The sequence below is a fragment of the Seriola dumerili genome, unplaced genomic scaffold (assembly GCF_002260705.1).
Source record: "Seriola dumerili isolate Sdu_G_001 unplaced genomic scaffold, Sdu_1.0 BDQW01000550.1, whole genome shotgun sequence".
NCBI lineage: Eukaryota > Metazoa > Chordata > Actinopteri > Carangiformes > Carangidae > Seriola > Seriola dumerili.
The window spans coordinates 413130-427938 of record NW_019174805.1 but is presented as its reverse complement, the minus strand read 5'-3'; the positions used below and the strand labels follow the sequence as shown (position 1 = coordinate 427938).

At 46.4% G+C, this 14809-nt stretch overlaps 1 protein-coding gene across 2 annotated transcripts; it reads left to right on the top strand.

Annotated features, from left to right (window-relative positions):
* The first annotated feature begins 262 nt into the window (after window positions 1-262).
* Window positions 263-14065, top strand: LOC111236030 (bromodomain-containing protein 1-like). Of its 2 annotated transcripts, XM_022764620.1 has the most exons (12): window positions 263-519; window positions 2968-4358; window positions 4913-5069; window positions 5159-5287; window positions 5514-5642; window positions 6299-6611; window positions 7419-8180; window positions 8293-8419; window positions 9183-9313; window positions 11344-11438; window positions 11758-11912; window positions 13144-14065. In XM_022764620.1, exons 2-12 carry the CDS (start codon window positions 2986-2988, stop codon window positions 13331-13333), a joined length of 3561 nt encoding a protein of 1186 aa, XP_022620341.1. In that variant the 5' UTR covers window positions 263-519; window positions 2968-2985; the 3' UTR covers window positions 13334-14065. The 2 variants fall into 2 exon arrangements, with proteins under 2 accessions (XP_022620341.1, XP_022620339.1); XM_022764618.1 differs by lacking the exon at window positions 11344-11438 and having other exon boundaries at window positions 13144-13232.
* The last annotated feature ends 744 nt before the right edge of the window (window positions 14066-14809 follow it).

Sequence of the window (14809 nt, the reverse complement as noted above, 5' to 3'; positions counted from 1 at the left end):
ATTCCCAAGCTGTTTAAAATTAAAACTTTTAGCGACTTGTGTATTACAACAGAAGTCGCCCCCCCCCCCCCCCCCCCCCCCACCCCCCCGATCTCCCACTCCAGCATAAAATTTGGTCATCATTATAGTACTTCAGTGCTTGTAAAATAAATAAAAAAAAAAAAAACAGGTTCTCGTTTGTACGTTTGGTACGCAGTGACGTCACGGCGTAACGACTCACACAGCGTACCGCATTGTTGTTGGGGGAAGAGAAGCTCGGGCAGCCGCTGAGCTCTGCCACTTCCAACTGCCTCTAAACAGTCCTGCCGATCAGTGTTTACTTTGATCAAAGTAGAACACCCGGTACCGGCTCCGTCGCCCTGGATACCTGCCGGTCACTCTCAGGATATACTCGGTTCAGCGCGAGCCGCGGCCGCCGTTGGATGAGCGGACTGAATGTGGATTTAACTGCCCCTTCGCTCCGCAGGCCGCGCCGCCATTGCTGCTGTTTTTACAAGCTGAATTCGTGAAAATACCGAGGTAAGTTCATCCTCACTCTGTCCTCACCTCTTTAGTATCCTTCCCCTACAGCCTGGGCAGGTTAGAACCCAAAACCAACCCGTGGTGCTCCGAGGAAAAGCCACCTTTTTCAATCGAGGCAGTTTCTTGTTGTGCTTGTCGCCATATTTCCTCCCCCCTCGGTTAGTGTACTGCTAGCAGGCTAACGTTAGCTCGGTTTGTGGACGGAGTGTCCTAATGCGTTTAACCGGCGACCAGAGAGGCCGCCGCCTCAGTAGAGGACATCGCCGGTTAGTCTTTTCTTGTCACAGACCTATGTTTAGTGGATAACGTTGAAGGACGTTCGATTACTCTCAAAGATTAAGGTTGTGGTTCAGTTAAGTGGAGCTAACTTTAGCCGTGGCTAGCAGGCACAGTTTCAGTTAGAGAGAACTGAGCAATCTGCTGCTGTTGGCCGGTGATGTTCAGCAACACCAACCGGCTCTCAGCGGCATCAGGCAGCCGGTCGGAGGCTCCCTGCGGTCGGTGTAGAGGCGCAGAGCTGCTCTCGGGGCATTTCTTTCATTCATACAGTGAACGTTATCACATCCAGCCTGTTTCCGCCCCCTTTACTGTCACCACGTTCAGATCCCAACTGAAAACATGTTGATCTCAGAAATTAAAGCTCACACACTAGAGCGATACATATAAAGCTGCCAGTTGAACCTCGTCCCCTGTTGACGCCTGTGAGGGTACACATGAGGTTGCATAGTCTTTTTAAGATTTAGCTGCACAGCACAAAGAAGTTAAGTTTCCGAGAGCTCTTACTGTACTTAGACATACAGCACAGAAAGGAAGAAAAATAATAGTTTTCACTGTCTGTCTCTGCCCCCTGTTCTGTAACGACATTCAACTGAAAGCACGTTGATCTCAGAAATGAAAGCTACACAAACACACAACGGAACTTCCCATTTAAAGCCCCCAGCTAACCCACATGTTCCTTGTATAAGTCTGCGAAAGTGTAATTGTTCGATATGATGTCATAATATGATGTTATGATTGATTAGGGCGACAGCTAGCCAATATTTTCATTATCGATTAATTACTCAGTTAACTCTTTTGTTGATAAAAGTCAATATATGGTGAACAGTGCCCGTTTAAATACTCCAGAGACCAAGCTGATGTCTTCAAATGTCTTGTTTAGTCTGATCCACTGTCCAAAGCCCAAATATATTCATTATTATTGTCACAAGCATCAAATAATAGTATGAAGTCATCACATTTGTGAAGCGTCACATTCTTAAAATTTTTGCTTAAAAAATCACTAAAACGACTTTTCAATTATCATTAAGTAAGTCATTTCGTAAGCCAAATTCCTGATATTTTTTAGGTTCAGATATCTACTGTATTTTTTCATAGTCTATGATGGTTAGATTAACCTCTGTTGTAGAGTGTTGAAGCGCTGAAGCTAGATGTTTAAATATGTCAGCTTATATTCTTTGAAACTGTGATGGACATTTATTCTGTGTTTGGAGTCATTAATTAATCAAGAAACTAATCTACAGATTTATTTAATGAAAAAAACCACAGGCCTATTATAGACATACACACATACAGATGAAAAACGATAAACAAGCACAAACATATATCTGTTGTACTCATGTATGAGCTGGACAAGAACTACTATAGCATAGTACATGTATAAGTAGAGATATGTACCTGTATGTATGTGCAACTTAAAGTGTTGAAAAATGTCAAAAGTTTGCACCAATAGCTTTGTCAGATAATTGTTAATAATCTTTGATTCGATTGGTCTAACTTAACACAGTGTTTAGTGCGTTTAGTTTTACATATTTTTTCACACAAGACAAATAATTAAATGTATTTATATTGCCCAAGCTAAGGTATTGGAAATAGTTCTGATGTATCATAGTGGCTCAAACAATACTCAACCTTAATGTATTCAGGACATTTGCATAATCAGCATCACCCAATAACTGCTGACAGCAATTTATAATGCAACACCTGCAGCAGACGAGACTCAGCTGTACCGTGTGAAAGACACACTATTAATAATGCACTGATGGATTGTTTTATGTTGCATTTAGGTGCCTAAATCTTAATCCATGCTCAGTTGCTCGGCACTCTTGGTTGTTGTATGATAACACTCAGCTGTGTGTCACAGAAATGTAAAATAGTGTGTTTAATTTTTACATATTTTTCGGCTCCTCTTTGTTTGAAGGCTGGAGGAAGAGGCGGTGACATCCTTGTGTAAGAACATTAACCGCCCAACAAGGTTCCTGAAAGGCAACTTTGAGGTTTAAGGCTGTTAATCATTGGTGCAGGTTCCTGTTAGATCCATTACACACTGCTGGTTGTTGCTTCACAGCATTAGGGTTGGTCAGGGTCAGAGTTAATGGCATGAAAAAACTGCTGTTGTTCAGCAATTACTTCAGTCATTGACACCGTGGTTTCATTTCTCTGTTTCAGGGTCTTCACGGTTTCAACATGAAGAAAAAAGGTCGAAACCACCGCCCGTCTGTGCTGAAGAGGGAGTCGTCTCCCATCAAGCCGTCGCCCAACCGGGAGACGCTGACGTATGCACAAGCTCAGCGAATGGTGGAGCTGGAGGTGGATGGCCGCGTGCACCGGCTCAGCATCTACGACAAGCTGGACGTCATCACCGACGACGACCCCACGGCTCAGGAGATCATGGAGTGCAACAGTAACAAGGAGAACAACGAGAAGCCCCAGCAGGTCCTGGTGCGCTCCGTGCGCCTCAAGAACAACCAGCAGAAGAAGAACGCCGCCCTCACAGCGTCACACGGCACCAGCGGCACCCACAGCAGCACCGGGGGCCTGTTGGAGCCTAAGGTTAGAACGGTTGAATACAATCTGCCGGTGGTGCCGAGGAGGCCGGTGGCGTATTACAAATACACAGAGAGGACGGCGGAGGAGCTGGACGAGGAAGTGGAGTACGACATGGACGAGGAAGACTACGCCTGGCTGGAGATCATCAACGAGAAGAGGAAGAGCGAGGGCATCAGCCAGGTGTCGCACAACCTGTTTGAGTTCCTAATGGACCGCTTCGAGAAGGAGTCGTACTTGGCCACGCAGGGTCAGAGCGACCTGCAGTCGCTGGTGGACGAGGACGCCGTCTGCTGCATCTGCATGGACGGAGATGGAGCCGACAGTAACGTCATCCTCTTCTGCGACTCCTGCAACATCGCTGTGCACCAGGAGTGCTACGGCGTGCCGTACATCCCTGAGGGCCAGTGGCTTTGCCGCCACTGCCTGCAGTGTCCGTCACGGCCCGCCGAGTGCGTCTTCTGCCCCAACCGAGGCGGAGCCCTGAAGAAGACGGATGACGACCGCTGGGGACACGTAGCATGTGCTCTGTGGGTCCCCGAGGTCGGCTTCTCCGACACGGTTTTCATCGAGCCCATCGATGGCGTCCGCAACATCCCACCAGCGCGCTGGAAGCTGACCTGCTACCTGTGTAAGGAGAAGGGCGCAGGCGCTTGCATCCAGTGCGACAAGATCAACTGTTACACGGCCTTCCACGTCAGCTGCGCCCAGAAGGCCGGCCTCTACATGAAGATGGAGCCTGTCAAAGAGGTGACGTCGTCCGGTGCCTCCACCTTCTCTGTGAAAAAGACCGCCTACTGCTGCAGCCACATACCTGACGGCTGCGACCGCCGGCCGCTCAACATCTACGAGGAGCCGCACCCGAAAAATGGAGCCTGTCACAAGAGGGCCGACAAGAGGGGGAAGTCCCGCGCCAAGGGCTGGCAGAAGAAGAAGAGCAAGAGAGCGGAGCCCGAACCAGAGACAGAACCTGAGACCCCCGCCAACTCTGGTCCCAGTATCACCGCCTCAAGGTAGGCAGGCAACTTGGACTCCCAGAATGCATCTCTCACATTAACTATAAATGAATACTCTGTCTACTCCAGCTAATTTTTTTCAACATTTTACTTCAACTTCATAAAGTTTCTAACTCCTGATCTTAAAAGAACAGATTCCAGAGGTAGTGAACTCCGACAGTGTCAGGTCTCAGGAGTCGAACCGTACCTGAGATAATAACTGATAAAATACATCCAGGAAATGAGACAAGGCATGCACCTCAGCATCCACAGAACACAATAGAAATCTTGAAATAGAAAATACTGGATGGATAACACAAAATAAGTCATTTTCTTATCAACTAGAGAAGATCCAATAATCGGATCAAGTTTTTAGAGTCCTGATTCAGCAGGAGAAGGCGTGCAAGTGGTCTTCACAGGTAGAGATATAAAGACAATTGATTACAGATATAAAGACACAGATCAACAATATGAAGCTTGTTATATAGGAGGTTGTGTTTGTCTAAATACTGAATGAAAGACGTGATGAGTATTTGTTGTTTAATACCTCCTCCCGTTTCTCCGTGGTTCAGCTTCGACACCATCCTGAACCAGGTGGCGGTCCAGAGGAAGCGTGCCTTTGTCGAGAGGGTGCTGAGCTACTGGGTGCTGAAGAGGCAGTCGAGGAACAACGTTCCGCTGATCCGCCGGCTGCAGGCCAACCCCCAGCCTCCCAAAACCAAGCAGATGGTCAGCGGCACACACCGGCTTCAGACAGGGGAGCGTTACCCTTTAATGTGGTTCTTCTTGATCAACTGACATTGGTGTGTTTTCTCCAGGACCGCATGGAGACAAACCAGGCGCTGAAGGAGCAGCTGAAGGAGTGGCACCGCCTCCGCCACGACCTGGAGCGAGCTCGATTACTGCTGGAGCTCATCAGGAAGAGAGAGAAACTCAAGAGGGAAGAGGTAGAGGCCATTCAACTTTTATTTGAAATCTGTAGAGAGTCTAGAAAGAACAATAACAGGTTTCCTGTCTAAATTTACTGACTAAACTCTGACTACAGAAACAGCAACATTCACACAACTAAAGTGAAACTGATTCAGTTTAAACTCAGAGTCAAGATAATCTGTGTCTGAATGAAACTCCTGTTCATGTGTGTTGAACCTGTTTGACTGTGGTTTCTCTCGTCAGATGAAGCTGCAGCAGTCGGCGCTGGAAGTCCAGCTGACTCCCTTCAACATCCTGTTGAGAGCCGTGCTCTGTCAGCTGCAGGAAAAGGACCAGTACAGCATCTTCGCTCAGCCCGTCAGCATCAAGGAGGTCTGTAACCATCAGTCTACAACAACAAAAAAAAAGACAATCGGAAGTGATTTTTTGTAGGACAGAAGCTTTTTTTCTCCAGTTCATACAAATGTGAAACTTTGAAAATGAGGAACACCTGCTAGCTGTAACATTTCAGAGGAAGTGCTTCTGCAGCAGCGCTCTGACCACAGCTTTTAGGCTGCATTCACACCAGTACAACATATCTAGAAAGATCTTCACCCAGACGTTCGCTTTAGCTCCATATGAGAAATGATGGAGAATCACGTACACTTGGCATGGGCGAGGCGCTGTAAACAGGAAGCAGATTTTCTGCTCTGCAGTTGATAAGTTGCACAAAATGCTATGAATGAAGAATAGCAAAAGGGCAGTTGTAGCATTAAAAACAGCTGCCAGCAAATGCAACATGGTCAGTAATGCTTTAATTCGTTGTTTCAAGCGCTCGAAAACTCCGGAGTAGTGAGGACACCAGGAGTAAACGTAGCCGTAGTCTGAGGGTCTGCTTGTCTCGTCTCTCAGCAACACTCCTCCCTGATTGTACTGTGATGGATGAGAATAATTAAAATAAAAAAATAATCAAAGGTCCATAAGCTTTCAGAGTCAATGAATGGAAAGATAAAGAGTGATGAAAGTGAGTTCCCCTCTGTCGCCTGCAGGTTGCTGACTACCTGGACCACATCCAGAACCCCATGGACTTCTCCACCATGAGGAAACGCATCGACGCTCACGGCTACAGGAGCCTGGAGGAGTTCGAGGCCGACTTCGACCTCATCATCGCCAACTGCATGACCTACAACGCCAAGGACACGTTCTTCTACAAGGCAGCTCAACGGATGCAGGATCACGGCGGAGCCATCCTGCGCAGGGCCCGCAGAGAGGCCGAGCGGATCGGCTTCGACTTCCCCAGCGGGTTGCATCTGTCCGAAGTCCCAAAACCGGAGGCGCCGCCCCCTTTCTCCTGGGAGGACGGTAAGTTAAGAAACAGGAAACAAGTGTGAACGTTAACACAACATTTGCATCTATTTAATATTCTATATATATATATATATATATATAAGATGCAGTGACTTGTTCCTCTCACCACACCGGGTCCTAACGGCCGCACAGGTAAAGTCTATGTGTGGGAAACCCTGCAGTTACTGCCACAGTAAACCTGAGGTTCCCCTCCATCTTTGTACTTCTGTTCTTAACCTGAAGCTGGTTAAAGTCACTGGTTGCAGATTATACCAGTAAATAATCAATTTTAATTGCGTAATTACTAAAATGAGATTATTGGCTGTTATCTGGTGAATGCACAGCGAGTATCTTCTTATTTCTTATCTCGAACATTTGTCAGAGAAAGAAGCTGCACGCTGCAACGTCACTGTACGATCCAGAGTCGACTTTAAAACTAGAAAAAGCCAAAATGTCTAAAGAAAATAAGTAAGTTTGCTTGTTTGTGCTGAAAGTTACAGATGCAAACACTTAAAACAGCAGAATCTATGAATAATTTGAATGTGAAATATTGTATAGGAGTTGGAGTTGAAGCATTTGGAGTGTGAGCATTTACTGAAATCAGTTGAGGTGTAACGGCTGTTGTCGTGTGAGAAAAGAAAGCAGCTGAAGTGTTAATAAACTGAAGCACTGGGTGAGTTGACTGGAGTTCAACCGTCATTAGTTAAAAATGAAAGTGTGAGCTGAAGCAGAGGAGTTGGTAGAGAGGTTGACGTGTCCGTTGACTGAGAGCTGGGGGGATGTACTGGAGATAACACTGATGACCGTCTCTGTCTCTCTCAGTGGACCGGCTGCTGAGCCCCGCCTACCGCCAGCTGACCCCCCTGGAGGAGCAGCTGAAGGAGCTGCTGGAGAAGCTGGACCTGAGCACGGCCATGAAGCACAGCCCGTCCCGCAGCAAGAGGCTCAAACTGCTGAAGAAGACCATCATGGAGGTCCGCAGCGAGATGAGCCTGAAGAAGTCCCTCCCACCGCCGCCACCCGCCACCCCAGAGCCCGAGCCCGACCCAACCCCCACCGAGTCCGATGAGAAACCACTACCTGAACCCCCGGCGGAGCCCTGCACCCCACAGGAGGAGAAGTCTTTACCTCCGCCAACGTTAGAGCCGCTGACCTCGCCGTCACAGCTCGACACCTCGCCCACTGACTCGGAGCCGCCCCCTCTGAAGCCCGTCGAACCCAACACGGACCAGACTCCCATGGAGCTCGACAGTGACACATCTACCTCAGTAACCCCAGACACCCCCAACGGGCACACCCCCGACCCACTGCTCCCCAACGGAGACCTCAACACCGAAGCCCCTGGCGCCTGCAACCGACGGACCAACGTCCTCTTCCGCAAGTCCAAGAGCGCCAGCCCGCAGAAACCACCCAAGACCCAAGAGGCATCGGCTGCGCAGCCGCCGTCCCTGGGCTCCAAAACCTTCCTGTCGGTAGTGATACCTCGGCTGGAGACGCTCCTCCTGCCGAAGAAGAGAAGCCGCAGCAGCAGCGCCGACGGAGAGGAGGAGGACGAGGAGTCGCCGATTAAACGCCTTGGCACAGGTACGCACTCAGAGAACAGCCGTCGTGTTTCACTTCCAGTCAGTTAAAAAAATCCCTGTGATACAACATCAGCCAGAATGTCAAAGGCGCCATTTTTTTTTTCCATCTTCAGGAATCGCAAACGGTTTCGTGGTCGAGGACGAGGAAATCTCAGCGTCTCCTCGCCTGCTGGAGCCTCGCCGCCGCTGTGCCTCCGAGTCGAGCATCTCCTCCAGTGGAAGCGTCCTCTGCGGCACGAGGTGAGTCCAGGAAGAAACAACCAGCTGTTGACTGATGACACGAAGTTCGAGTTTATTCCAAACTAGGTCTTATTTTATTTTAAAGTTTTATCCATTATCTCTCAGTAATGAAAACAAACCACCGACCAAATCAACAGCTGAGATCTGGGAACACGGTGCCATGACAACTAAAACCACATTTCCTTTAAACACACTACTGTATATTTCCACATGTGTAGTTTTACAGAAGTTTTTGATCTGAAGAAAAACAGATTCACAATAACTAGTAACAAATGTAAAAACAGAGAGAAATGCTGTTGAACACATGAACACATTTAATTAAATCTCTTTTTGAAAGTGAAGAGAGAGACTCCATCACCACTGACTGTAACTGACTAATCATTGCAGCTCCAGTTTAATCAATTCATCTATTGAAAGAAAATTAGTCAGCAAATATTTTAATAATCGATAAATGTTAAAGACATTTTTCATGCAAAAATACCAAATACTTGATGGTTCCAAGTTCTCAGATGTTTCTGTGTGTTACATTATATAGTAAATGTGTGACTTTGAGGTTTTTGATTGTTGATTGAATAAATAAATAAAATAATTTTCAGTCAATTAAGAAAATAATTGGCAGATTAATTGATAATGAAATAATCTCCAGCTGCAGCCTCAGTCTCTCCGGCCGGTGCTTTTAAAGATGCTCCTGCATCTGAGAACTGATTCTGCCTCCAGATCACACGTGAGGTGTTTCAAAACACTTTCCTCTGATCTCCCTCAGCACCGTCATCGTGTCTAAAAGCGGGAAAGGGCGGCCGGCGGCGGCTCGGCGGAGCACGGTGGACGACAAAAGCACTCTGATGACCTGCATCGAGAACGGAGAGTTCACCAAAGCTGCCAAGATCTCGTCAGGTGAGCAGAGCAGCTTCTCTCTGCTCGGTCAGTTCTCTGATGAATGTGCATGAAGCAGCATGGCGGCGCTTCGATTGGTCAGTTCTTCTCTCCGTCTGTTAAAGACGTTCACTAAACTTGATTAACGGCTCCTCTCTGTCAGTCTACTAATCCTGCTTCTGTGCCGGCATGCATGGTTTTTATTTATCCTCCCTCACATCACTGACATCACAGTGAAGTGTGATGTCAGTGTGAACCAGCAGCTCCTCCCACATCGTCACACTAATGAATCTCACCGGTTCACAAACTGAGCCGAGGGCGTCTCTGAGGTCCTGGACGAGGTCGGCAGAGAGCCAGAGCTCCAAGTGTGAGGAGAACAGGAAACTCACGATGGGTGATGGGTTCAGTCAATCTTAAGCTCATAACAAAACAAATATCCACATCTGGTCGACCTGAAGAATCACGACACACTGAAGACAGACCAGCGCTGGATTTTACAGGCCAATAGACAGAGAAATGCATCAGCTGATATCTGATGTTTAACATAATGTGACTAGAATCAAAAGGGATTTTGGATCATTAACTACAAAATTCTGTCCATTCCTGTCGTGTATAATCCAAACAATCAGCACAGGTATTGTATCTGCACTAGTGTTTAAATATGTCAAATGATACCCAGCCTTCGTGTGTGTGTGTGTGTGTGTGTGTGTGTGTGTGGGTGTGTGTGTGTGTGTGGGTGTGTGTGTGTGTGTGGGTGTGTGTGTGTGTGTGGGTGTGTGTGTGTGTGTGTGTGTGTGTGTGTGCGCAGCTGCTGTCTTGTAAGCATGGCTCAATGACTGGTTGTGTTTATGGTTTACTTATTTGGATCCCCTTTAGCTGTTACCACGGAAACAGCTAGGAAAGCTACGAATGACTAATAACTAAAAATAATCACTGCACTTTCGAATGCGAGTGAAAATATGACTTCCATATGCATATGTTTAAATATAGACACAAATAACAAGGTTACAGCACCGGAGCGCACACACTGCAGTCGCCTACCCCTTCTACAAATACATTACAGAGCCCTACACTTCTCCACTGTCCAGACCATCTTCCTCTGAAACTGATCCCTCATTTACTTTACTACTGAGGGAAATTCAGGCATCCAGTCGCTGACATGAGGCATAAAACCCACAGCCAACCAAATATAAAAACCAAATAAACAGTGCAATATCCAAGTCACAGGAGCTGGAGGTTTTGTTGATAAAGGTGGTGTCACAACAGAAATGAAGCGTTGTGTTGCTACAGAGACGCCCGGCCTTCAAATCCTATTCTCCAGACGTAAAGCAACATGTTTGTTTGGTACAAGAGCCATTAAAAATCACATCATCATTTTTATATTTGTTTTTCCGTGAAAATGAAAATGAAAATGAAAAACAACCATTTCAACTGAAATCATGACTCATATCACAACTGCAAAATGATTTTTATTTCTCCACCGGTTATTGTTTCTGATATCAGCAACTCCTCGATGAACCTTCTTCAAATCAGCCACAAACATTCATTAGGACTCGAGGATGAACTCATTAGATTTTGCGGGTTAAAGGTCAAGGTCACAGTGACACACCTGACAAAACATGATTTTGGCCTTGTGAATGTGATATCTCCAGAATCCCTTTACATTTTGCACAAATGTTCACTTTTGTGGTTAAAGGTCAAAGTGACCTCAGAAAACACTTTTTAGCCGTTACTCACTTCACACAGCAATTATAACAAACTTTCACACAAATGGTTCCTATTCTGAATGACTCTGGATAAACAGGGATGTGAAATATGATACTGATTCTGAAGATCGGCTCAGGACAAATCCACTTTCCCTGCATAAACCTTTACCAGTGTGAACAGTCTGAACACTGTTTTTTAAAGGTCATCTTTAAAAAAGTGTGTGTGTGTGTGTGTGTGTGTGTGTGTGTGTGTGTGTGTGTGTGTGTGTGTGTGTGTTCAGACTGGTTGTGCTCTGTGTCTGTTGCAGTGAATCCTTCATAACTTGCTTGTTGTTGTTCCTGTAGAGGTGTGGAAGCCCTCCGCTGCTTCTCCATTTGTTCTGGAGCCTCTTAAACTAGTTTGGGCTAAATGTAGAGGATATCCCTCCTACCCCGCCCTGGTGAGTGAGTGTCAGTCCGCTCTGTGTCTCATTACCCATCTGCCCCTCTGCCATCGTGCGTGCCGTAGCTCGTGATTTGTGCTCACAGCCATGCGGGAGCTTCCGGCTGGCCGCTCGTGGACTGCTTGGTGTGTGTGGAGTCGGCCGCTTCGCTCAGAGCGTTTCGGGCTCGACTCGGCTTTGCATGCTTGTGTCTCTTGAGTGCCCGCTTCTTCTGTGCGACCGCCGCCACCAGGATTTACTCCACAGCTGTTACCGCGGCGAAGCCGTCTCACTCACTCAGTCTCCACCCCCCCTGTCTGTGTGTTGGTCTTCACAGATCATGGAGCCCAGAGTGCGGAAGACGGCGTGTCAGCACAACGGGGTGGAGCTTCCCCTGCCGCCGCTGGACGTTCTCAGAGCCGGAGAGCGGATGCAGTTCAGGTCCGCAGAGAAACTCTTCCTCGTCCACTTCTTCGACAGCAAGCGCAGCTGGTGAGGAACTCGCCGACTCCATCAGCGTTAGCGAAGCTGCCGTCAGGGAAAAAGAAAAATAAGCCTAAAATGAAGCAGAGGTCTAAAGTGTTAAATCCCTGGACACGTTTTATGAGTCAAAAAGTTTCTTTTTGTTCGACCTGAGAAAAGACTCAAGATCAAAGCTTCAAGATCCTGCTTGGACGTGAGTTTTCTTACTGCAGCTGTAATATTTAGATGATAAACGGCTGAAGTGATTGATTCATTTCAACTGGTGACGTTTAGATCCAAGTACAAACAAACAAACAAACCAAAATTCTCTTTTTATCTGTACAGATAAGGAGTTCATGTCTGCAGGCGTTTTGCCTTTGTTTAACCAGAGATAACTCTGGCACATCTGTCACTGTTGAACGGACTGACACAGTGAGATGTGGGAGCACAGAATAATAAATATTTTCCGTAGGAGCTTGTGTAGTTTGAATAGAAAGAAGCTGAAGATTGATCTTGTCTGACTGACGTGTTTGGAAGTAAAGTTGCTATTGGAGAAAAGTAATTCCTGTCCAGACCAGAGCAGTTCAGAAGAATAATCACTATAAATCTATAATAGATCCATTTTTGTGTCTTGAAATCTAATTAATCATGTTTCATGGGAAGAAGAAGCAGCTCATCATTTCCAGATACGATACCAAGCTTCAAGTCTCCAGCTCGTTCCCGCTCACAACAAATTGAGAAATAAGATGGCACATATTGATGAATAGGCCACACCCACATGACTAATCAATACGGCACTTCAGATTTCGGTTAATACTTGCCCCCAGATCGTGTTCACCAAATTAGTTGAGATTGTGTGGAGCTGGTTTGGAGGTACCTGTGTTCTGGTGTGTGTGGCGCCCCCTGTTGGTCAGGCTCAAAATGCTTTGATAGATCTGTTCCTGAACTGATGCCAAAGTCCTCAAAACCTCCTCTGTGGTAGATCCTGCTACTGTAGGTGTCTCCAGGACCACCTGTTGCCATGACGACACACACACACACACACACACACACACACACACACACACACACACACACACACACACACACACACACACACACACACACACACACACACACACACACGGGGAAAAACACAGCACCAGCCAGGAGGGAGTTTGTTGGGAACATGAACTGTGAGGTTTCTGATGTGGACGAGAAGCAGCATCGTCACCTGTGACCTCCGTCCTCACACTGACCTCTGTCCTTCTCTCTCCTCAAGGCAATGGCTTCCTAGATCCAAGATGGCTCCCTTCGGGATCAACCAGACACTCGACAGAATCAAGCTGACGGAGGCTCGCTCCGCCCACTTCCGAAAAGCTGTGCGGCTCGCCTTCGACCGAGCCATGAACCACCTGAACCGTGGCAGCGGCGAGCTGGAGCCCAGCGCCGGTCTCGCCGTCACAGACTGAACCCCTCCCCCCTCCTCCCATCATCCCTCTCTCCCCCTTTGACCTTTCAGCTTTTTGTTTTAAACACCACCACAGCAGAGATGCTCTTTCTGCCTCGTACGCACAACACACACACGCACACACACTTGTCATGTTTACCATTTCCTACAACTGGATCGTTTTCACGCCTCCCCGCACATCTGCCCCCCTCCCCCCTCTGTCCGAAATACTGTAGCTTGTGACGGCTATCTTGTTTTGTCAAAGAGCTATGCAATGAAATCGACTCGGTTAGCGGGTGAAAAAAGTTGAAAGACGGAAAAAAAAAAAAAAATCTAACCTTGGCTGTGAGGACCGAAAAATCATACCTCTAAACCTGTTGAATGTGTCGGAGTTTGACCTCTGACCTCCTTAAATGTGCTGCAAGACTGCTGCAACAATCTCACTGCCATGAACATGTCCATCAGTGTGTGTGTGTGTGACGGCAGCAGCTCCTGTAAATATCCTGTAAAAGGTCTGACACTAATTTATTCACTCCCTGGGTTTGTTTCGGTTCAGATATTTATACAGTCGGAGGTGACGACCCACGTCGACGCCGATGGTGTCGGTGTTTCTGCTGGTGCTATCTCTACAGAGAGAAAAAACAAACATGCATACTGTACTGAACATTTTTATTTCAGCTCCTTTTTTACAGTTTTTGTAAGTTATTGAGTTCTCAAGCTTCAAGTTCTCGTCTTTGGCATTAATTTTTCTTGTGTGTGCATCTTTTTTTTTTTTTTTTTTTACCTGAATGTTTTTACTGGACTACTTTTACTTTTTTTTTGTTTGTACATATTTATATAAAATCTATATAGAAGCTCTCAAAATTTAAAATGCCTAAAGTGCATCATTCACACCGAAACCAAAAAAGATCTGCTGCCCACAAGTTTCCCACTAATGTGTTTTTTTTTTTTGTTTTGTTTTGTTTTTTTTACAGTTTAGTTGTTTTTCAGGTTTTCAGCCTTTTTGTTTGTGTGCTGTGATGAGTTCACGTCTTCTGTCACAGAATCATCTTTTCCACCTGAACTGACCTACAGTCAGCTGTAGGAGAGAAGAGAATGTGCCTGTACTAACTTATTGTAAAACAGAAAATGTATATGCATTACTTTATAGAGAGAGTATTGTAAGAAAATACTATGGGCACACTAGGAGCCACATGTAGAGGCCCCTCCTCTTCCTCTGTTGTTTATGAGTTTTTTTTTTTTTTTTTTGGATTAATAGCATTAAATCTGAGAGGTGAGGTGATAGTGTTTGATGTTTTGTTTTTGCAGGGTAGCGATGGGTAGACTTCCTGTTTTCTTTGGCCCCTCTGGATGTGGATGTTGTGTGTGTAAATAGATTTGGTACTTTAGCTGATTCTCTGGGAAAAACCACAGTTATAGCCAATGGGAGTGGAAACCAGCCGACAGCAGGCCGGTGGGATTTTTATACTAAAACACTGAAAAATTAAAATATGTTATT

Bases quoted from the DNA above. Each gene is read 5' to 3' on its own strand.
- LOC111236030 (XM_022764620.1), top strand. From the start codon at position 2,986: ATGAAGAAAAAAGGTCGAAACCACCGCCCGTCTGTGCTGAAGAGGGAG. The intron at 9,314-11,343 runs GTGAGCAGAGCA...TTGTTCCTGTAG, and splicing joins AGCTGCCAAGATCTCGTCAG to AGGTGTGGAAGCCCTCCGCT. The intron at 11,439-11,757 runs GTGAGTGAGTGT...TGGTCTTCACAG, and splicing joins ATCCCTCCTACCCCGCCCTG to ATCATGGAGCCCAGAGTGCG.